This window comes from Delphinapterus leucas, chromosome 13 (assembly GCF_059928025.1).
Source record: "Delphinapterus leucas isolate spDelLeu-1000000601 "Yukka" chromosome 13, BTC_Dleu_Yukka2, whole genome shotgun sequence".
NCBI lineage: Eukaryota > Metazoa > Chordata > Mammalia > Artiodactyla > Monodontidae > Delphinapterus > Delphinapterus leucas.
This window is the reverse complement of record NC_143141.1, coordinates 85,955,344-85,976,787: the sequence shown is the minus strand read 5'-3', so window position 1 is coordinate 85,976,787 and position 21,444 is coordinate 85,955,344. Positions and strand designations below refer to the sequence as shown.

General features: G+C 50.7%; 1 protein-coding gene across 17 annotated transcripts in view; it reads left to right on the top strand.

Annotated features, from left to right (window-relative positions):
- Positions 1-21,444, top strand: part of LPIN1 (lipin 1) — a 142,054-nt gene that overhangs the window by 82,108 nt on the left and 38,502 nt on the right. For 16 of the 17 annotated variants that reach the window (XR_016395522.1, XR_016395519.1, XR_016395521.1 and 13 more), the window contains 10 exons: positions 1,777-1,906; positions 3,245-3,560; positions 4,651-4,744; positions 5,407-5,597; positions 6,674-6,767; positions 7,548-7,617; positions 11,022-11,114; positions 14,154-14,233; positions 19,855-19,981; positions 21,229-21,377. Coding sequence is in view for 14 of the 17 variants with exons in the window: in XM_089923429.1 (XP_089779555.1) it covers positions 1,777-1,906; positions 3,245-3,560; positions 4,651-4,744; positions 5,407-5,597; positions 6,674-6,767; positions 7,548-7,617; positions 11,022-11,114; positions 14,154-14,233; positions 19,855-19,981; positions 21,229-21,377 (1,344 nt within the window). In the remaining 3 variants the exon portion in view is untranslated. Of the gene's footprint in view, positions 1-1,776; positions 1,907-3,244; positions 3,561-4,650; positions 4,745-5,406; positions 5,598-6,673; positions 6,768-7,547; positions 7,618-11,021; positions 11,115-14,153; positions 14,234-19,854; positions 19,982-20,092; positions 20,420-21,228; positions 21,378-21,444 lie in introns of those variants that run through there. The other variant, XM_089923435.1, reaches the window with a different exon arrangement.

Sequence of the window (21,444 nt, the reverse complement as noted above, 5' to 3'; positions counted from 1 at the left end):
ATTGCCTGTGGCTGCCTTTGCACCGCAGGGCAGAATTGAGTAGTTGCTGCAAAGACCACATAACCCACACAGCCTGGAATTCTTGCTACCTGGCATCTTAGAGAAAACGTTTGCCAACACCTGTCTCCAGAGCAGGCTCAGTCTAAAGGGCTTGACTTAATTTTGTGCGGTGGGTAAGACAATGTATTGTTCCAAAGAATTTATAACAAAATATAAATAAATTGTGTTCTTTTCAAACAAATGATTTGAGGTTTGGGTGCAGTGCCGATGAGGGTCGGAAGCCAGTTACGATGGATTTTCCCCCGTGATGCCTCTGGAGAAAGAATGACCCAGGTCACAGTTGTCGGCACAAAGGCCCCTCGCTGGAGGCCACAGCGCTCCATTTGCACATGTCACTGATGCTGAACGTGTAATTCTGGATACTTCGGTGCCAGAAAAGCATTGACCCTTTGGAGAAAAGCAGACTTAGGAAATTAGAGGAAGCAAGACAGATCGGAGGTGATGAATGCTTCACCTCTCAGATATCTGGAGGGCCCAGCGTTCCTTCTTGGGGGACTCCTTCCTTATGGGCACGAGTGCGTGTGTGTGTATGTGTGTGTGTGTGCACGTGCATTTACGCTCATGCGTGTAGAGGTGTTCCATTGTTTACACGCCCACGGTATGCTATCTCAGGGTCCTCCTCTCCGCAGACTGGCCAAGCGGAGCCCGAGGGCTGCCACGTGCCGTTGACATGGGTGGAGGGTAGCGGGTGCCCAGGGAGGAGGAACCAGCCAGCGTCCGCCTCAGTGTGAAACGATGGAGAGAAGCAGCATTTAGTCTGTTTGTCCGAATGGCTGGACTAAAGAGAGCCAGGAGCAGTTTAGCCATTCAGGGTCCCTGTTTGTCTGAAACATGGCTGTGCGTCATCCACGGGCTCTCCTTGTCCTGGCAGGAAAGTTCTGTTCCCTTGGAGCTGACATCTAACTTGAACAGATAAATGAAACCAAGCACATGGATGAGAGGTGACTTAGGGGAGACTGTGTGAGGTCTGTGAGAGAAGGTGCAAAAGGAAAATTGCAGGGGCTTTCTTTCTCACATCATTTAAAACTGTCATCTTAGAGGAAATGGTGCAGGAGATGGAAGATCAGAGATAATTAAATGGGTCTTCTCATCCGGTTGTTGTTTAGAAGGCTGTGAGAACTCTGTAGATATGTTGATGGTTTCTGTGCTTGGACAGAGGTATGACGGCTCAGGGCTCAGGAATGAAAATGTAGAAAACGCAGAGAGGCAAACCCAAGTTACAGCCACTTAAAAGCTGGTCTGAGAATTAAGCATCGTGATGTGTTGTTGCAGGAAGAGCTTAGCAAATAGGAATCTTTGAAGTATTCTTGGAAGATATAATATTTTACAAAATCTCAGCTTGGAGGTCCCTGCCACGTTAGTGAGTTATGGGTGGCATCTGGCATTTGTGGTAAAGTTGGCCCATGATCAGTTTCCCGTTTCATGTCTCTTTTTTCCAACTTCCCCTTTTAAATGCTCCTTCTTTTCATCTTTACTTACTTGGAATTTGGCGGCAGGTTGGGACAGGGCTCCGCAAATTGGGAGCACCTTCCCCCTTGGTGCGTGTTCTGTCGACCCCTGGTGGCCACAGAGGGGATAGTCATGAAGCCGTGGACATAAGGCAGTGGCGGGTTGGGTACATTTTTCTGGGCTCTCCCGAACCCTAGAATTCTGGGCCAAAAACAAGTTTTAAAAGTTTCCCTTCCCACTTTAATCATGCATTTGTGTTTTCTTAAGTCCTTCAGTTTCCCGACCTTCAACACCTAAAAGTGATTCGGAATTGGTCAGCAAGTCTGTGGACAGGACAATGCAAAAGGATAATCTAGAAATGCTCTGGCTTTGGGGAGAATTGCCCCAAGCCGCAAAGGTAAGTTCCCCCCCGCCCGCCGCCCTCTCAATTCTGCCATGCACCGAAGGTAGTTTCGAAAAACATGTAATGGGCACAGTTCTTTCTTTCAAGAAATTTTATTTCATATTCCAATGTGTTACAAGAACCTTGAATTATATTATTATATCGCAAGCTGGGGCTTTTTTTTTTTTTTTTAATAATATTGTAAGATCCTTGGAAGATGCTACAGCCTCTTGTATCCCCAGTAAATCTTTGTGATATGAATAAATGAATGAGTGAGTGAGTGAAGATGGAAAGTATTCCTATTATGACTCAAGAAGGGCAGCTCTTTGGAGACTAGGTCTGTTGAGGCTGGAATTGGGGGTTAATTCGCCTTCTAGGTTATTTAACTTTCACGGAAAATGCTGACTTCTCTGCCCACAAGTGGTAGTGCTGACCCAGCCAACCATCTTTACAAATTCACGTCGTTTGTTGCTGGAGAAACGGCACGAAAGTGCAAACCCATCACTTCTGGCAAAACAGTTCCGGCCACAGATCCGCTGTTGCATTGTTTCCATTTGTGTTCGAAGCTGTGGGATCAGATACAGAAATGCATACCCTCTCCCCACTTTCTGGCCCACAAATTGCATTTCGGTTTCTGTTTGGATAAATCTTTTCCATAACTGGAAACCCCTTGGAGAGATAGAGACAGAAATGCTAATTTCCCACTCATGTGAACCAGCCACCAAGTCTGCCCTTGTTCATTCACGTTTTGGGGGGGGTAGGCTTCGTTGAAATATAACGCACGGGCAGAGAAATACCCAGATCCTAAGTGCTGAGATCAGTAAATTTTCACACTGTGAATGTGTCCACGTGACTTGCACCCAGACCAGGAAGTGGGGCTAAATCAGAACTTGGAAAGCCTCCGACCCTTTGCAGGTACTGTTCCAACTGACTGCCCCCCCCCCGAAAACCCCCAGGATAAACCCAGTCTTGACTCTAACAGCAGAGATTAGTTTTGCAAGATTCATCATGTTGTTGGGTGTAATCGTAATTCACTTGTTATTCTTATTACTGCAAACGCCCTGTGGTGTGAGCACACTTCCCATTTTCCTGCTGGACGTTTGCGTTCCGTTGATAATCTCACTCACTACTCTTTGGTAGTTGATGTTTTCTGTGAAAGTTCATTCACTTTGGAAGTACTGTCCTTGGTTTCCAGACCTCTCGGCAGGTACGGAATCACCAGGTGACTCCTGAAGCTTCACCGTGTCCTGCCAAGTGTGGGCTTGGCTCTGGAGATCCTTGCCTGCCCGGTTGTTCTTTGGTGACTCAGTTTCTCTCTGACCTTCTCTCTCCCTCCCTGCCCCTTTGATCTAGTCATCTGCACACAAGATGAAAGAGTCCAGCCTGCTGAACAGTAGAAAAGTCTGTGATGAGATGCACTTTCAAGCCATCCACAGTGAATCTTCAGACGCGTTTAGTGACCAGTCACCGACACTGGCTGGGGCGTCTCCCGTGCAGCCGCTGTTGGAGCAGAACAAGCTGCAGACGGAGATTCAGTTCGCAAACGAAGAAGATGTTGAGGCCTTAGGAGCCGCAGCGCCCCCGTTGCCTACGATCGAAGAGTCCAAAGCCCTCTCCGCCAGCGCTGCCCCGGCAGCCAGCAAGACGGATTCGCCTTCTAGGAAAAAGGGTGAGAATGCCGGCGCTTCCCAGCTCCCTCCTCAGAACTTGGGGCTCGGCAAACTACAGCTTCTTCCCCCCAAAGTTCGGGGTGCTTCAGGACATCTCTCCTGTTCGGTCCGTAGCCTTTTGCTGAATATGTGAGTTCTCAGAATTCAGTCATAGAAAATCCGGCCTGAAGGAGGCCTCGGGGATGGTGTGGTGAGCCCCGCCCTGTGCAGGTCAGGGGTGCTGGGGTCCAGCACACGCTGGGACTGCACAAGACGTCGATGACTAAGCTAATCTGTGCCCCTCTCCCCTTGCCCCTAGTTTCTCTCTAGTGCATTATCCTGTTTTAATTTCTGCGTACTGTGTGTCACTATTTCAAATGACCATTTGTTTCTTTTTTTGCCTGACTTCCCTACTAGAACATATGTGCTCTACAAGGTCAAGAATCTTTTTGGTCTGTTTACCTGTTTCCATGGTACTTAGAATAGTGGTTGGCACGTAGTGGGGGCTCCTTACATATAGCTGAATGGCCACCTGGTTGCCTGTCTGGAGGAATGACATTAAGCCTGTCTGTTAGCCGTGTGGCTTTGTGCAGTGTTCTAGGTTTGTATGAACCAGTGACATAATTCTCCAGCAGAAGTAAACTGGAAGGCTGCAGTCATGGTGCCCAGGGGCCGATGGTACCCTCATTAGGGTACTGTGCTTCAGAGTCTTGATGAGGAAGTGCTTAATGAAAGCGTTATTGTTTAGTAATAATAATAACAACAAAACCAATGCCATTAATACCAATAATAATACCAATAGTCATCGTGTCAGGATATTGAGCGCTTAGTACTCTTCAGGTCCTTCCCAGCTGGGGAGCTGAGGCTCAGCGAAGTTAGGCGACCGGCCCAGGCCACACGGCTGGCGAGGGTGGGAGCCACATGCGAACCTGGGCCGTCGGCCTCGGTGGCGACGGTGTGCCGCTGGCTTCTAGCTCTTGGGTCTCTTGCAGTTTGGGCACTTCTGAGCACATCTGCACACTGCTCAAGTGCCCTTTCTGGAGACACTCAGAAGTCCACGAGGTTGTCTCTGGAGAACGGTGCTCTGATCTGACCCCTTTGCTGTTTTAGACAAACGGAGCAGACACCTTGGTGCCGACGGCGTCTACTTGGATGACCTCACAGACATGGATCCTGAAGTCGCTGCCCTGTATTTTCCCAAAAAGTAACAATCCTTTTTATTCTTCATATCATTTTCTGTAATCTGAATATTAATCCGGGAGTCCGCTTTTTCCTTACATTTGATTAGAAAGTGAGTAAGAAAAGGCCGCAGGAGGCTCACGTTTTACTGTGAGAAGAAACCAATGAAAGCAGTGGACCCTCTGTGTAGATGTGAGTGGGTGGGTGTGTCCCCGGGTGGCATCTGAGCGGGAATGCAGGCACGAGGTCACCTCCCCGATGGCACCAGGGTGGTGTCGCAGTGGTCAGTGGCCCGCAGCCCGAATCAGTGGCAAAGAGCGGGCAGCTGTGTGGCCCTGTCCCTCCCCAGGGGAGAGTCCCCCGTGGCCATTGGGGGCCCATCTTCAGTTCTCCCGTGATTTGCAGGGAGGGCCAGATCCTCGGAGCATGTAGCAGAGGACTGTGGCCTCTTAGGACAGCGTGCTTTCTCTTCCGTCGGTTTCAGTGTGTCTGGGAGAGGGTGCAGGGAGACGTAGAGGCCAAAAACGACCGTCTTCCCTCCTGAGGTCGTTCACTGAGCTTGTCTGTCTTTGTCATGGTGCCTGAATGAAAGTCTGTCCTGGGATGAAATCATTGGCTCCTCTGATTGCCAGAGCCCCTTGATATCCATGTGAGAACTCACAGCCCGCTCCACTCTTCTGCTTCCAGCGGAGACCCTTCTGGGCTCACAAAACACGCCAGCGACAACGGAGCCCGCTCAGCCAACCAATCCCCGCAGTCCGTGGGCAGCTCTGGCGCTGACAGTGGCATGGAGAGCACTTCGGACAGCCTGAGGGACCTGCCGTCCATCGCCATCTCCCTGTGCGGCGGCCTCAGCGACAACAGGGAGATCACCAAAGGTACCGTCCGGGAGCCGGGCTCAAGCCAAGAGCGCCCCCTGGTGGCCTCTGGTGGGAACGGCTCGAAGCCTGGGCTCTTAGAATGCGTTCAGGTCACAGGCGATGGTCTCTGGCCCGGTTAGTGGAGGACGCGTGACCCACTGTTCCTCAGGACCCGAACGTTGCTGCCTGGCGGTTGGCTGACCTCAGGGTTCTGTGGGTCACACGTGGCTCCAGACGACAGCAAAGCCACTGGGGTCACGGGTCGTCAAGTGTGCTTGCAGAGCACAGCAGGTGCCCGCCGAGCACAGCGTGTGCCCGTCCTGCAGGGGTGTCCCAGGGCGGCAGCGTCAACACGGGGAAAACGCAGTACGTTGCAAGTGTGCAGAAGTGCCGGAGGAGGGAGGGATGTCTGAGCAAGTGCTGGGACACATCCCGGCTGCATCCGAAGGGGGCACGCACCCTACTTATAACAGTGGTGTCCCAGCATCTTATGCCAGTTATGTGGTGAGGTGGCCCTGAGACCCCCAGTCGATGCAGTCAGCCATTCCAGCTGATGATTCCTGGCCCTGGTGGCCCTGGGTGTTTCCCACCCCCAACGTGCCTTAGGCAGGTCACCACGCTTTCATTTGTGACTTGTTCATCCTCACGACTACCGAGGGGGTAGGCGAGGTTCCTATTCCCACGTTACACGTGAGGGAACTGAGGTTTGGGCAGGTGGATCACTTGCCCAAGGTCACACCAGTGACTGTGACTTAAACCCGGGTGGCCGGACCTTGAGCCCTGCTCCCCGGTCGTCTGCTTCTGCGGACACGTGTGTTTACCGTGGTCCCACACGCCTGCTGCCACGTAAGCGCGTGTGCACTGATTAAGGGCCAGCCTGTCCCCCATCCTCCGAACGCCCCACCTCCCTCCATTTATGTGCAGACACTGCCCCCAAACTAACGGAAGCCCCCTTTGCAAATAGATTTTTTAGGATTGTCTGCACAGTTGGAATGTATAAACTCTCAAAATAGCTGTAAACATGAGCGACTGAAAAACAGGCCTGGTTTTTGAACCAAATTTTCCTTATGTTTTCCCTATGCTTGCTTTCGCAGATGCGTTTTTGGAACAAGCCGTGTCATATCAGCAGTTTGTGGACAACCCTGCCCTCATTGACGACCCCAATCTTGTGGTGAAGATCGGGAATAAGTAAGTTCCTCCCGAAAGTCGTTTCAGCTGTCGTGTGATAATGCTTCAGCTTCAGTTTCTCAACTCTAGAGACCTGGACGATAGCTCTTGGAAATATATGAAATTAAGTCTTTGTTAAAAGTCTACTACTGTCTCTTCACTCTTGGCAAAATGCTGTGTCACTCTTGGCAAAATGCTGTGTCACCATATAGCGAGAGCGTTGACATAACTGGATCCCGGGGCGTCTACACTCACCTGCATGAGATTTTATGATGGGAGGTGTGATGTCACAACCTTGGCCCGTGGGGCTCGGCCCGTATGATGCGCGGGTGTTGCATGATAGACTGTGCACACACCCTGTGAAAGCTTCGTTGTCTAGGGTCAAGGGGCGTGCACGTGTTTTTACAGACTGTTGGCAAACTTTTCTCTCCAAGAGGAAGCCATGGACGTTTATGCGTTAACTGAGGGTCCTAGTTTCCTTTTCCTTGAAAGGTGGCAAGAAACGCCCCAGCGCGTTGGTGGTTGATGCGCTGCGGGGTGAGGGCTGCTCTCAGCTGGCCTCTTGGTCGCCCGCCACGCCGTGTGTCGTGCCAGACGGCCGTGGCCGCTGTGGGTTTGATGGAGAAGGGGCTCCTGCAAGGGCGGGGCATGTGGGGGGGCCGGGCCGGGGTGCTGGCCACAGTCGTGGGCTCTTTAAGGACCCAGCTGGGGTTCCAGAGCCTTCCACGACTGCTTCTCAGGACATGAGGTTTTCAGTCTGAGCCTTGGTCTTCTGACATCTTTGTTGTTGTTTCGTGTCAGGTACTATAACTGGACGACGGCGGCACCTCTGCTCCTGGCGATGCAGGCCTTCCAGAAACCTTTGCCAAAGGTGAGCTTTACCATGAGACAGAAGGGGACATGGAAAATGATGCCGAGATGAATGTGGGGCGTTGGAACTTAGCTTTTAATTTAGAAACCACGAGGTGAATTACACTGTGCTGTTTGGAAGTCCAAGGGTGCAAACGTCAGGGTCTCTCTTGCACCTTGACTGTCCTTCCCCCCTCCTCGCAATCAAGGCAGTGCCAGTCTGAGCCCTGCCCCCTCCAGTCCCCTGTCCCCGCACCCGCCGTGCCAGGGACACAGGTGGAGGCGGAGCAGATGGGCCGATGTCTGAGCCCAAGGGAGATGAGGGGAGAAAGGGTGATGGGTGGGAGCAGGCAGCAGGGCTGGGCGCAGGGAGGCGCTGTACCAGCTGCCAGGTGTCACCGTCAGCATCAGGCGTCCCTCAGCCAGGAAGCAGGTCTGGGACCGATGGGCCGAGTAGGAGCAAGTGCGGGCTCCGGGCAGCTCGTAGCTGCACCTGAGCGCAGGTGAGCGACTGCAGGGAAGAGGCAGGGTGAGGGGCAGACGCACTGCCACGACCCTGCTGTGCCCACATTCTCCCCCTGCCGGCTCCCTGGGCCTCACCTGGGATTGACCGTTTTCCGGCGTTGAGTCTTTCTACCAGATGCTACGTTCTTTTTGCTGCAGAGGCCACGTCTCACACTTGCCTCCCTCATGTGCTTAGCGAGCGCTTTGTGCTGCTGTGGATGTTGTGGTCTGTCGGAACTCTCATCTCTGAGGTTCCTGAAGGTCTAGTCCGACTTCGTTGAGCCCCTGCTCGCTCCTTTGTGGTTGTGTGTGTGCGTGCTTTGGGATTGTGACCTCATCCTTGCTGGTGCTTTATCTGTGAGTATCCTTTGTTCGACGGGGCTGAGGGCATGTTCTCCAGAGTGGGTTTTGTTTTGTCCTCGGCAGCTTCTGCATAGCATCCATGGCCCAGGACAGACTTTTATGTTACGTGTCTCAGCTCTTAACAGATCAAAAAGAAGAAAGAACAATGTGCTAGATATTTAGTGGTAAAGTTCACAGAAAAAGAAATGCCTCCTGAACTTAAAGAAATTAGTCTTTGTGGTAGGCGTTCTCAATCTTCCTACAGGTTGTCAGTAATTTTTTGCATTCTGTTTTCGGTGTTTATCTAATATAGAATTTATCTTTATATGTAGAATTTTTCACCGTTTTCTTTTGTGGCTGCTGGGTTTTGTATCACACTTGGATATTTTGAGAGTCATGAGTGAGGTGTCAGGACCCAAATCAGTTTTTTTTTTTTTTTTCTCTTCAGCTGGTTGTTGAATCAGGACGCTTTGGTTGCAAGAAACAGAGTGACTACAAGTGCCTAAAATAATAGGGGTTTATTATCTGCCATAGTAAGAATGTTAGAGGTTGGTAGTTTCAGGCTTGATGAATCTGGGTGAACTTCTTTGATTTCCTTGGCTTCCCCTTTACGATCCCAAGATGACTGTTTTACCCATCATCTCGCATCCAAAATAGGAAGGATAGAGAGGCAGGCTTCTCACATTTCATTGGCCACAACTTGGTCACATGACCACCTCCAAGCCAGTTGTTGGCAACACGGTGGAATGGCCAGTCGACGTGGTGCTGACCAATCGAAGTTCCTCCCCTGGAGTTGAGCCTGCCTTCCCAGAACATCCTGTACAGTGTAGTCTGATTCTCCAGCAAAGTGTTGGCTATGTGGGCAAGAAAGAAAGGGGATGATTCACCCAGGGAAGCAACCGAGAGGGTCTGTCAAAGCTACCTAATTATCCGGATACCTTTCATTAGATAACTGTTTCTCCCACTGATAGGCAGTTACAACTCTATCACATTACTACTTCCTCCGTGAATTTAGATTTATCTCTGGACTTTGTCTTCTGTTGCATCAACATGTTTACTCATGTCCCAACGCTGCGTTCTTTTAAATACTATGGTTTTTAAATGTATTTTAATAAAATAAATTTTATTAAGGCTCATGCCTGCTTATTATTCTGTCTGAGTTTTCTTGGCGAGTTTTGTTTGTTTGTTTTATAATTGAACTTTAGAATCAGTTTGTCTAGGTTTGGAAAGAATCCTGTTAGTTTCTTTTAATTGGAGTTTTGTTGTATTTATGGATGGAATAGGGTAATTGACATCTTCATGAATTGTCCTATTCGTGAACTGGGTATGCATGGTTTGCTTTTTGGTGTATTTTGTGGTTTTCTTTTGTGTCAGGTAGGGATTTTTTTTTTTTTTTTTTTTTAATTTTATTTTTGGCTATGTTGGGTCTTCATTGTGGTGCATGGGCTTCTCATTGTGGTGGCTTCTTTTGTTGAGCAGCGTGGGCTGTAGGCGTGCGGGCTTCAGTAGTTGTGGCACTCAGGCTCAGTAGTTGTGGCTTGTGGTCTCTAGAGCACAGGCTCAGTAGTTGTGGCACACGGGCTTAGTTGCTCCGCGGCATGTGGGATCTTCCCGGACCAGGGCTCGAACCCATGTCCCCTGCATTGGCAGGTGGACTCTTAACCACTGCACCACCAGGGAAGTCCCAGGTAGGGATTTTTAAATGATAGAAGCACACATCAGGCTAAATATGTGAATTATTTCTCTTTCCACTTACCAGCAACTCGTTCGGTTGAAAGACTTAAATCTTTCTTTCATTACTAGCTGAGGTATCAGCTACCTGATAGTTCTGTAAACCAAGGAAAGGAAATTAGATAACATTTACCTTGGTCCTGGAATTAGCCTCAAGATGGCTATTTTGTTCTTTGGAAATATGTAGAAAATTATAATTATTTTTAAAAAATTTATTTTATTAAAGTACTGTTGGTTTACAAAGAAAATTATTAATTAACATTTAATCTCCTCCTGTTCAGTTGGCATTTATTTAGGGCAAGAGTATGAATTTTCTTTCTAATGCTTGAGCTTTTAAATCAGATGCATCTATTAATACTCAGTGTGCCACAATTTGGAAACTTACATTTACTAAAAAGATCCTGTGTGTTTTACCTTTTGTGGAAGACTGTTTACCCTATACCTCATGTTAACCATTTCATTTTTTATTTTACAGTCATCTTATTGAGAATAACAACATCTTAATCAGTAAACCACTTTAATTTGAAAACCTCTGGTCTGACTAATCACTAATGATTTTCAATGCTTTCTTTTTCTGTTGTTGTTGTGTTGTATTTTATTTGTTGTTTGTTGATTCCTTTAACATCTTCTTAAGTCTTCATGCTTAAGTTATCTTAATGTAATTTTGGACTCCATTAGGTTTTGCTTCTCAAAAATTTTTAATCCACAAATAGTATGTTGTGTTTTCTCTGATTTTTTTTTTTTTTTTTAAATCTTACTTTAATTTGCATGTGTGTGTCTTTTGGTTTGAATGTGCTAAGTTGATCTTTTTTTGGTTCCATTATTTATGTTACCATCCATTTAAAACAGGCCACGGTGGAATCTATCATGAGGGATAAGATGCCCAGAAAGGGAGGAAGATGGTGGTTTTCATGGAGGGGAAGAAACAGCACAATCAAAGAGGTGAGTCTGAAAAACAAGAGTGTTCCTACTTAGCTCAGCGGATTTTGGGTTTGGGTAGTAGGGTTTGTCTCCATGTGCGTGTCAGTGAAAGAAGCCATCACACCGAGTGTGCAAGAGTCAGGCCTGCCACAGGGTACGCAAAGGGAGCACAGAATGAGGGGAGGTGGAGAAGGGCCCGGAGCGCTGAGCAGAGTTGCCGTCACATCCTGGCTCTGTTACCTCTCAGCCTGGGGACCGTGGTCGGGTCACTCCTGCTCTGAAATGTGTCTTCATCTGTAAAAAGAAGAGATTCAATGTGACGTTTAAATTTTTTTTTTTAAGTTAAATATCTTCCTGTTGCTTTGAGAACAGTTTTAACGAGGTAGACTTACAGCCTAGACTAATTCCCATTAGTCGTTTCACTTTGGTGGCTTTGGTTTCCATTTCTATAAATGCCTATAATTTGTTTCAGATCTTTGCCAACCTCTCAGCCTATTTCTGGAAGCACTTTCTTTGCTTGGCTTCTGTGCCAGTGTGTCTGCCTGGTCTTCCCTCCCCACCTCGGGGGCTGTTCCTCCCCTGGCTCAGCCCCTTTGTAAGTGGGTCCTCAAGGGTTGTCTTAGAGCCTTCTCTCCTGCTTCGTCTGCCTGTTTTTCCCTAGGCAACCTCATTCACGCCCATGCGATGACTCCATTTTTATTAACAAGGAGGGCGTTTTGTACTCCATGTCCATTTATCAGGTAGCCAGCTAGGCAGATACCTCCACGTGGATGCTTCAGGCACTTCACACTTGTCATTTCTGAAATCAATCTGATGGTTTTCTCTAGAGTTCTTCCTCTGTTGGACCACCGTCAGCAAATGGCACCACTGTCCACCCACAGGCTAGTACTTCCTTCTTCCCTCACCCCGCCTGTCAGTTTACCATCCTAAATATCGCTCAGGCTTTCCATTTCCCTCTAGCTGCACACCCCACAACTCAAGGCTGCCACCTTCCCTCCGAGGGTTGCTTCCAAACGGCCTTTCTGTGTCCATTCTCTGCAGTTGGCATTGGTCTGTGTCGTGTCAAGGCCCCATTTATATTTCTCCCTGCTTAAAAGCTTTCCGCGGTTTCCCAGCGCTCTTGTAATTAAGACCAGTAGCCCTAGCATGGTCTACAGGACTTGTGTATCCTGGCCCCTGCCTCTGTAGAGCCTCACCTTTTGCCGTTCTCCCCCTGCCCTCTGTGCTTTGGTGTCCCTGGCTGAAAGTGCATTCCACCCCAGGACTCTTGCACGTGTTATTTCTCTGCCTAGTGTGCTTAGGACCCCCGTCACCCTTCTTCACTTAATTACCTAGCGTCTCAAATGGCCCTTTCTGGGCAGGTTAGTCTAGTCTGCTGCTCTCTGCTCTCCTAACCCTGCCTGGGACCTTTTCCTTCACAGGTTCTCTCATCGTTTATAGTTACACACTGATTAGTACGACTATTTGATTAACATCCCTGTGTCCCCTCCAGACCCTAAACTCCATGAAGGCAGAGACCGCACGTGCTCGTGGCTTGGATCCCTGGGGTCTCCCGAGCGCCCGTTTTGGGACCCAGAGCAGGGGTTCGGCAGATAGATATTTGAGGGAATGCTGATTGTACTTTTGGAATCTAGTGTGAAGAAACCCCAAGGGCAGCGGTCGAGTTGGTTATTATAAGAGTAAAAGAAATCCCAGGGGCTCAGTTTGTTTATTTCATTAGTTCAAAGGGAAAGAGTCTGTTGGGAGGGTTTCATCAAGATAAAACTGTTCTTGGGCATTTTCTGTGGGCATACCTGAGCTTTACTGACTGTCCCATTATCTCCGAGGGGTATAAACACGGTAGAGCAAGCATGCACTTTACTTTAGGAGACTTAAGGTGTAAGGGGCCTTTCTGATTCTCTTACTGGAGAGCAGAAAGTTCGAGAATTTAAGAAGAAGGCTACTTCAGAGACCTATTTTTGCGGAGCGTCCAGAGTTTCATTAGTTGGAACTGAGGAGAATGCGACATGCAATAAGGAAGAGTTATGAAATCTCTTGAAAACCTGAAATACATTTCAGATAGATACACATTTTTGTGCTGGTCTAATAAAGAATTGTTAATAGTGGCGGCTAAGTTACCTGCCTCAACAGATAAACATTACTGGGCCTGTTCTCACATCAATTATTTGCGTGCTTATAAAAAGCTAAAGAATATTTGAAAATAGCTTGTCCCCATCAAATGTTAAGCTCATCACCCTGTTACACAGTTTCTATCACTCATTTTCTTTATTCATATTAAAAACATCAATCTCTACCCCCTGACCAAATGACCACAGATCGTGAAATTTGATTGTAAATTCTGTGTCCTTTGACACACGTGTCTGGCCTGTGATGACTTCCTGTGACGTCTGTGGGGCTCGTGGATGTTCTCCTCCTCCCTTGCCTGCTGTGGGCCAGGCTCTGTGTTTATTTGCAGCATCTCTGTGGTCCCCATGGCAGCACTAGGAGAGGCATGTCATCATCCCTGTGTTGCTGGTGAGGAAACGAGGCTCCAGAAGGTTGCATGACTTGCCCGAGGTTCCTAAGCCAGGGAAGCAGGACTGAGCCCAGAGCTCTTAGAATTCCAAAGCTCTTTCCAGTACATCAAAGGAGCATCTTCTATTAAGAGCATGCGGTATTGAGAAAGAGAATGCGCCCATGTTTTTCTCAGGCAAAATATGGTGTGAAAATATTTTCAGGCATTTCTATCAGCAATTATAAGAAAATATTTTGAAAGCCCTCGCGTATCCAAGCAGCCCTTGATAAAGCATTTGCATAAGCTACAGTGATTATGAAGTTTGGTTTGGTGCCAAGAATACTTATGGAAAACAGACTTATTTTTGTCAAAAATACTTCTCAGCTTAATTGTAGACGGCTAAGCAAAGGAGTAACTAGGACCCACCATCCCTGTGGGGGCGTTGCCGTTGGGGAGGGCACTGGGGCCCTGCTCTGGACTTTGGGGAGCCCGTCACAGAACGCCAGTGGTTGTGTAGGTGGTTTCCCTTCGGTGTGTTCATGATTCTTTGTCTTCTTCTTCTCCAGGAAAGTAAGCCAGAGCAGTGCCTAGCAGGAAAGAGCCACAGCACTGGGGAGCAGCCGTCACAGCTGGGCCTGGCCACCAGGTACAGTGCCAAGTCACCTTGGGGCGTTGCGGCTCCTTTCTGTGTCTACGGTCAAGGCACAGATGCTGATAGCGTTCACCGAATAGCCCAGGCCTTGGACCCGGATGGACCTGGGTTGCAGACCTGGCTCTGTCCTTTACTCAATGACCTGGAGCAATTTACTCAAATGGTTGTTCCCAAGAATCAGATGGAAGCGCTTGCTCCTCAGATACCGAATTTCCAGAGTAAATGTGAGGCGTGCATGGGGTGATGTAACGAGCACCCCTCGTGCTCTTGGCATGCGCTAGCCCTCAGTTTACAGAAGGTGGTAGCAGCGGTGGTAAACAATGATGATGAGGTCGGACAGCGGCGTTAACAGGGGCATGAAAACAAGTCGCCCTTCTGAAGGAACTTGCCTTTCTCTGTAGTTTAAACACTTACCAGGACCTACATTGATACTTTCCTAAGTATTGATGGGGATTCATGTTAACTTGGTACAGAGCCCTTAGATTTTGATAATACGGATCCATATGAGTCGTGTTTTGTCTTCAGGGTAACCTACTCGTACGGGATTTGAGGGTAACTACTGTGAGGGCCATGCCGTCACCCACTAATTCGACGGTGTTATTGCATATTGACGCTGAGTGATCCGAGCTAGTATAACACCTCTTACATATGACCTCACCCTTCTGGTATTCCTGTGCTTGAGAAACCCAGGGTTGCGTTTCTTATTTAGCAGGCAGAAAATGCTAACATGTTCACTGAGGGCAAGATGCATATCTCTATCCTTTTTTTTTTTTTTTTTTTTAATTTTATTTATTTATTTACTTATGGCTGTGTTGGGTCTTCGTTTCTGTGCGAGGGCTTTCTCTAGTTGCAGCGAGCGGGGCCCACTCTTCATCGCGGTGCACGGGCCTCTCACTGTCGCGGCCTCTCTTGTTGCGGAGCACAGGCTCCAGACGCGCAGGCTCAGCGGCCATGGCTCACGGGCTTAGTTGCTCCGCGGCATGTGGGATCTTCCCAGACCGGGGCTCGAACCCGTGTCCCCTGCATTGGCAGGCAGATTCTCAACCACTGCGCCACCAGGGAAGCCCTCTATCCTCTTTATAGCTTAGAGGCCAAGCCAGTGGCTGACCCAGAGCAGGCATGTCTTAAATGTGCTATTACTGAACTGATGAGATTTTTCCAGTATATTGTTGTTTCCTAGGGGAGGCGGGCTTAGATTTCCAGTCCTTGGATTCCTGGCCAGAGCTCTGTATCTTAAACTATTTTATTTCTAGAACTCATTGTTGGAAATAGAAACTCATGTAGGTGTCACGTAGGAAACAGTCTGATTTCTTTCTTGTCCTCTGTGGAGAAGAGTGCGCAGGACCTGATAAAACTCTGCATGGCAGGGCCGGCTCTCGGCTGGGATGCTATCACAGGACACCCCTTTCTGTTCCCCCTGGTGGTTCCCTGGCGCTGTTCCTTCCCACCTGACCCCCTGCCGGTCTGCCCTGGACGAGGGAGCAGGGTCGAAGAGCTTGTGTGTTTCTTTTCCAATCTTCACCCTCCATCTCTGGCTCATTCTCTGGGGAGGGGCTTTCCAGCACGGTTATCTGGATACCTTCCCCACCTGGAATTTTGAGTGTACCTTGAGTGAGCTTGGAGGGGAGAAGGCAGGTGGAACCCGGGCTAAAAATGCGCAGTCCTGAGGGGGTGTAGGAGGCCGTTGGGATAGAAGGCAGTGGGTTTTCGGTAAGGGGGTGTTTGAAGCAGCAGGATGTACACGGCGGACTTTGGAGTCAGGCAAATCCGGCTTGGAGTCCTGGCTTTGGGTAAACTCCTTTCCGTATCTGAGGGAAGGAACTAGCGTGCTGTCCGTTCCCAGAGCAGCCAGGGTGGGAGACACAAGCAAAGATGCCACCCTTCTGTCCTGAGCAGTTGAAACCAGCGGTTTGGCTGCACTGGAAATACCCTGCTCTCCTGGGGCTCTTTTTGAGACCCTCTGTGTCCTGCAGTAATTTCCAAGCAGAAGAGGCAGCATGGGCTGGGACTTTGTCACTCTTCTCTATGATCTTTGGCGAATTCATCAGCCCCTCGGTGTTTCCTCCTTCATCTGTGAAATGGGCACAAGACTGACACCCACACTGCAGGTGTTGGCTCATCTAATCCTCACGGCAGCCTCATGAGAAAGGAGGTGCAGAACGTAAAACCCAACAAGGCCACATGGGCTGTGCCTGCGGTCAGGAGGGTGGGTGGCTCTGTGGTGGCCTGGAAGACACAGGCTCATCTTAACCATGCAGTTGCAAGTGTTTAAAATTATACTCCACAATATGGGCCAAACGCAGGATGTCCGCCAAATCCGGCCTGCGATATGCCAGTCTGAGACCTGGGGAAGGCTGGCCAGGGGCTCAGAGAGGTTTAAAAGGGACAGAACACGACAGTGGCTGGTACGGGCTGTGTGTTCTTCTCCTTTCCAGCCGCGTGACCGCTCCTGGAGGCCGCTCGGTGGGCCGAGGGTGGAGGAGGCAGCAGGGCGCTCCTGCAGCTCTTCCTGAGCTGGAACATCGGCTGACACAGTCCGTCTGAAGCGCTTCAGATTTTCTTAGTATCTGATATGATCCTATTCAGATGTTGACAGAAACGCTCTGCCCTCTTAGATAGAAAGAGTTTGACTGTTGGCCACTCTGAGTTAGTTAGTCAGGCTACATTTTTTTTACGAAACCTGAAACACGAAGAATTGACTCTTGCGAAAAGGATTTGAGGCTCTGAAAAGTCTTCGTGTAAAGTCTCCTGAGCAGTGTACATCTTTTCATTTTTACTGGCATCCTAGTCCCCTAATTAGATTCATGCAGTTGACTGAAAAAAAGTGCCGGAGTGCTTTCCTAATTGACAGACTTGTGATTGACAGAACAGTCCCTGAAGTCTCATAATTGAGCAAACAGCTTGTCACCATGCAAGTCATTAAAATACCATCAAAAACTGAACACTGACAAGTGCGAACTTCAATGTTGTTCACAGCTCCTTGGCTGAACACAGACACTCGAGTGAGATGAGCCCTTTTGTTTCGTTCTGTCGCTCCTTGCAGACGCCGCGAAGCCAGTGACATTAAGGACTGTTGCAGGAGTGGGGAAGGGGGTGGCCAGGTCCACAGGTGACCGTGCCCTCGCCCTAGGCCGGCACCGCCAGCTGAAGTGTACAGCTCCCATTGCCGCTTCTGTATCTGTGTTTTCCTTTCCGCGCTCCCTCAAACGTGGCATGCTGCACCGATCTAGGGGTTTTGGTTTTTGTTTTAAAGCAGCAGATGGAGCTAAGAGCTCTTGTGCCTTGCTTCCGCATCCCACCAGCAGAGGCTCACATCATTCTGTTGCCACTGAGAGCTTCAGTTCACATTTGGATCTCATTTCCCACCAAACTGTTTGCGTGGAACATAAACATTTTCCAATTCAATGAGGGGCCTGTAGCTTCATCTCCTGGGTTCCCACCCAGGCACTGGTCAGGCCGCTTGGCTCCAGGACCACGTGTACCCGTCTGTCTGAAAACCAACCTCTAGGTTGTTGGTTGAAAAGGATCAGCGTTGTTTGTAGGATCGGCAGGGGTCGGAAGGGGAAGGGACTTTTGTGTCGTTTTACAGATGAGCCACCGAGGCCCAGAGAGGAATCCTGTGGTTGTGAGGCCTTTCCTGGGACGCCTGTTTCCCGGTCCACTTCTTTCTGTCTCGTACCTGCCGGCCTCCGGGATCTCTTGGTCGGTGGGATGCCGTTTGCTCCCCTGCACTTTAAGATGAGGAAGTCTAGTCTGAAAGAAAATAGTCTGAGCAGGATAACATAGCCTGAAGTTCCTGGGGTTCAAACCCGGGCTTCTCAGGTCTCCACTCTACCTAGAACCGGCCCCCAGCGTCACAGGTGTAGATTCATTCATCCAGTTGTAGCTTAACCCCGCCATGGACCAACCGGGATTCTAGGCTAACGTGCTCTTTCTCCGTGGACATAGTCACCTGTCCCCACGGCTCGTGCACCAGGGCTGTGTCCCCGTGATGGCCAAGTCTGTGACTCCAGCCCAGATTGTTCTGTGTAGCTCCTGGACCCCTCGTCCGGCTGCTCTCAGATGTCCTCTGCCTTCTTAGCATAGCACTTGTCCAGCTCTGTTGTGATTGTTCAGACAGAAAGCCCCAGGGAGCGCAGGGACCAGGCTGCTTGCTGTATCCTCCACGCCTGGCATGGTGCCTAGAGGCATCGGTGGCATGAGCTCCAGTCCACCAGCCCACAGCCCACAGGCCGCCCCTCGTAGGGCCCCGGCAGCAGGGGTCTGAGGAGGGGCGGCTCATTCTGGACATGGAAGGAGCCAGTAGAAAGAGCACAGAAGCGGGGTGCCATGTAATGGGGTCTTCCCTCTTGTCTGCCCTAGTGCGGGGCAGTATCGGATTGTAGGAACTGCTTCTGGAACGAGCACATGGGGCAAGAAAGCAACAGGCTGCAGAGGAAATACCCAATCATTTCCTGGTAGAAGGGAAGGGAGGGCGAGGGGGCAGGAGTTCACTGAGACGCAAAGCTAAGATGGAGCCCCGTGTGCCTGTCTTGCATAAAGGGATGCGCTGAACCAGAAGCTTTGCGGCGGGGGAGCGGCCGGGGGGGAAGCGTGCATCCCGGGAGTCGGGTGGGGCCTGCTCTGGGGCTGCCTAGCTTTCTCCATTTAGCCTAACAAACGTCTACGAAGCACTTTGTAGGGCGTTAACGGCATTTTCAAAGAAAATGGTCCCAGGAAGCAGGTCTAGTACTGCTGGGTTGGGGACTATGCCATAGCAGGATTTGAATCCAGGGAACAGCTAATTGCTGACATGCCTTATCTGAGCTATTTAAAGAAAATGAGCCTGCTTCCCACCCGCACCTCCCAGCCCCGACCACGCGGAGAAGTCCAGAAGCGCTCGGAGCGCTGGATCCTGTGCAGGTGAATAAGGTACGGCTCTTGCTCCTGGGGCAGCCTGCTTAGGGGTCCAGGGGAGCATCGGGGGGCCTTTCTTGGCTCCCCCGGCACCTGTTCGTAAGGCCTAGAGGGTCCTCGTTACCTGGGATTGTGCGTTTGGAGCGGTGTGTACCGGGAACCGGTCAGCTTGGACGTGCAGGAAATTTGGGCTCCTGTGCTTGGCCAGCAGCCTGGGACAGGGCAAGAGAGGGAATGTGAGCATCCTCCAAGGCCAGGAGGGAGCTTGAGCCCGCTGATCAGGACGGGAGCCTCCTGGTTTAAAGTAGAGTGGTGATGACAGGGTGAATGAGGAGAGGCAGTCCCGGATGAATAATGCAGGAGCCGCATGGATGGCGTTAGTGATGGCCTCTGGTCAGTGACCACCACCCGATGGGCTCCGTCATCGAGTCCGGCCTGATGCATTTTTTTTTTCTTCGCGGCATGCGGGCCCCTCACTGTTGTGGCCTCTCCCGTTGCGGAGCACAGGCTCCGGATGCGCAGGCTCAGCGGCCATGGCTCACGGGCCCAGCCGCTCTGCAGCATGTGGGATCTTCCCAGACCGGGGCACGAACCCGTGTCCCCCGCATCGGCAGGCGGACTCTCAACCACTGCGCCACCAGGGAAGCCCGGCCTGATGCATTTTTAATGGCTACCCAGATGTACTTCCTAATTGGCAGTTACATCATTGTGTGTTCCAGAATAAAGCATGAGTCATCCTCCAGCGAGGAGGAACACGCGTCCGCCAGGCTGCCCAGCACGAGCCGCCCCCCCCTGCTGTCCAGCGTTGGCTACAAGAAGACCCTGCGCCTCACGTCAGAGCAGCTGGTGAGTGTCCTGTCCTCCCCCTCCACCACGCTGCGGGCACTGGCCCAGCCACGGCCACCTGGACTCGGTGGGTTCAATGACCCGGGCGTCCCTCCCATGCTCTGTCTCCAGCTTCAGCTCTGGCACCTCTATCCAACTGCCTGCCGCCCCCCTGCGAACCTCACATCCCTCTGTTGGTGTCTCCGGTTCACGCCCCACGTCAGCTCCTGTCCGGGCTGGCTCCAAAGCATCACTTCCCCTGTGCCGGCCCTGCCGCTGCCCTGGAGGCTCCTGTCCGCAAGTGTTGGCGGAGGGCGGCCTGAAGGCGTGAATTTATTCTGAGCTGTGAATGCCTGAGAGCCCAGATCTCGCAGGGCTGTTTCCACTTTTCCAGAGATGTTTGTTAAGTCAACCGCATCTCCTGAATTGGGGGAAAAGGAGGACTTGTGATGGGATTCAGAGAGCTTCCGGTAGCAGGGGGCCATCCTGGTCACAGTGTCCTCTGCTCTGCGGCCGTGCCACCAGTTTTAATCCCTGGACCCTGTTTCCCAGGAGCAGACAGCGAGCAGGTATCTGCTGCTCTCCGAGGAGTTTGTGGGGGCCAGGCTTAGTTGTGATGGTGTCTGATGGGAAAAGAGAACGGTCAGGCCTGACACCCTGCACCGCTGGGGGCGACCTGGACTCCTGCCCCCAGCTGGCTTGCACTCGAGGGCCCCGGTGCCGAGATTCAGAACCGCTGAGAGGGGATTCTGCCTTCGGAATCCAGTGTGATTTCCTGGGGTCTAGCTTCTGGGCTTCTGGATACGAGATGTACCTGATAACTGAGACGACTGCTTTCTTCCAGTTTGTGTCCGTGTATTAACTAGTACTCGTGGCTGGTTCGGGGAACGTATTTTCATCCTTGACTTAGATTCGTCTCCCCGGCCATGGCCCTTCGTACTCAGCCGTGGCCTAGTAAACACATCCCAGTCTGAAGTTGTGATTTCCTGCGGCGACCCTCAGAGCCCGTCACTTACAAACCCCAGGGGGGCGTGGGTGAGGGTGAGCTGCGCTACGCTGGGGCCTGCGAGGGGGCCTGGGGTTCAGGTTGCCCAAGTCCTGGAAAGACCAGTCCTCCTCGAGAGCAAGACAGGGAAAGAACTGTACGGTAGCCTAGGGTGGTGCTTTGACAAAAACAAAATCCGGATCCGGTTTCTCGTGGAACAGAAACCGAATATCCGTCTCTCTGAGCCTCGCCCTCCAGCGGACACAGAGTGCATATCTTTCAGAAAAGCCTGAAGTTGAAGAACGGACCCAACGACGTGGTCTTCAGCGTCACCACGCAGTACCAGGGCACGTGCCGCTGTGAAGGCACCATCTACTTGTGGAACTGGGACGATAAGGTTATCATCTCTGACATCGATGGAACCATCACTAGGTGGGTCCCGCCGACTCGGGGCCGTGGGACCCCGGGGCCTGGAGCCAGCGTGTCAGTTCCTCTTTCC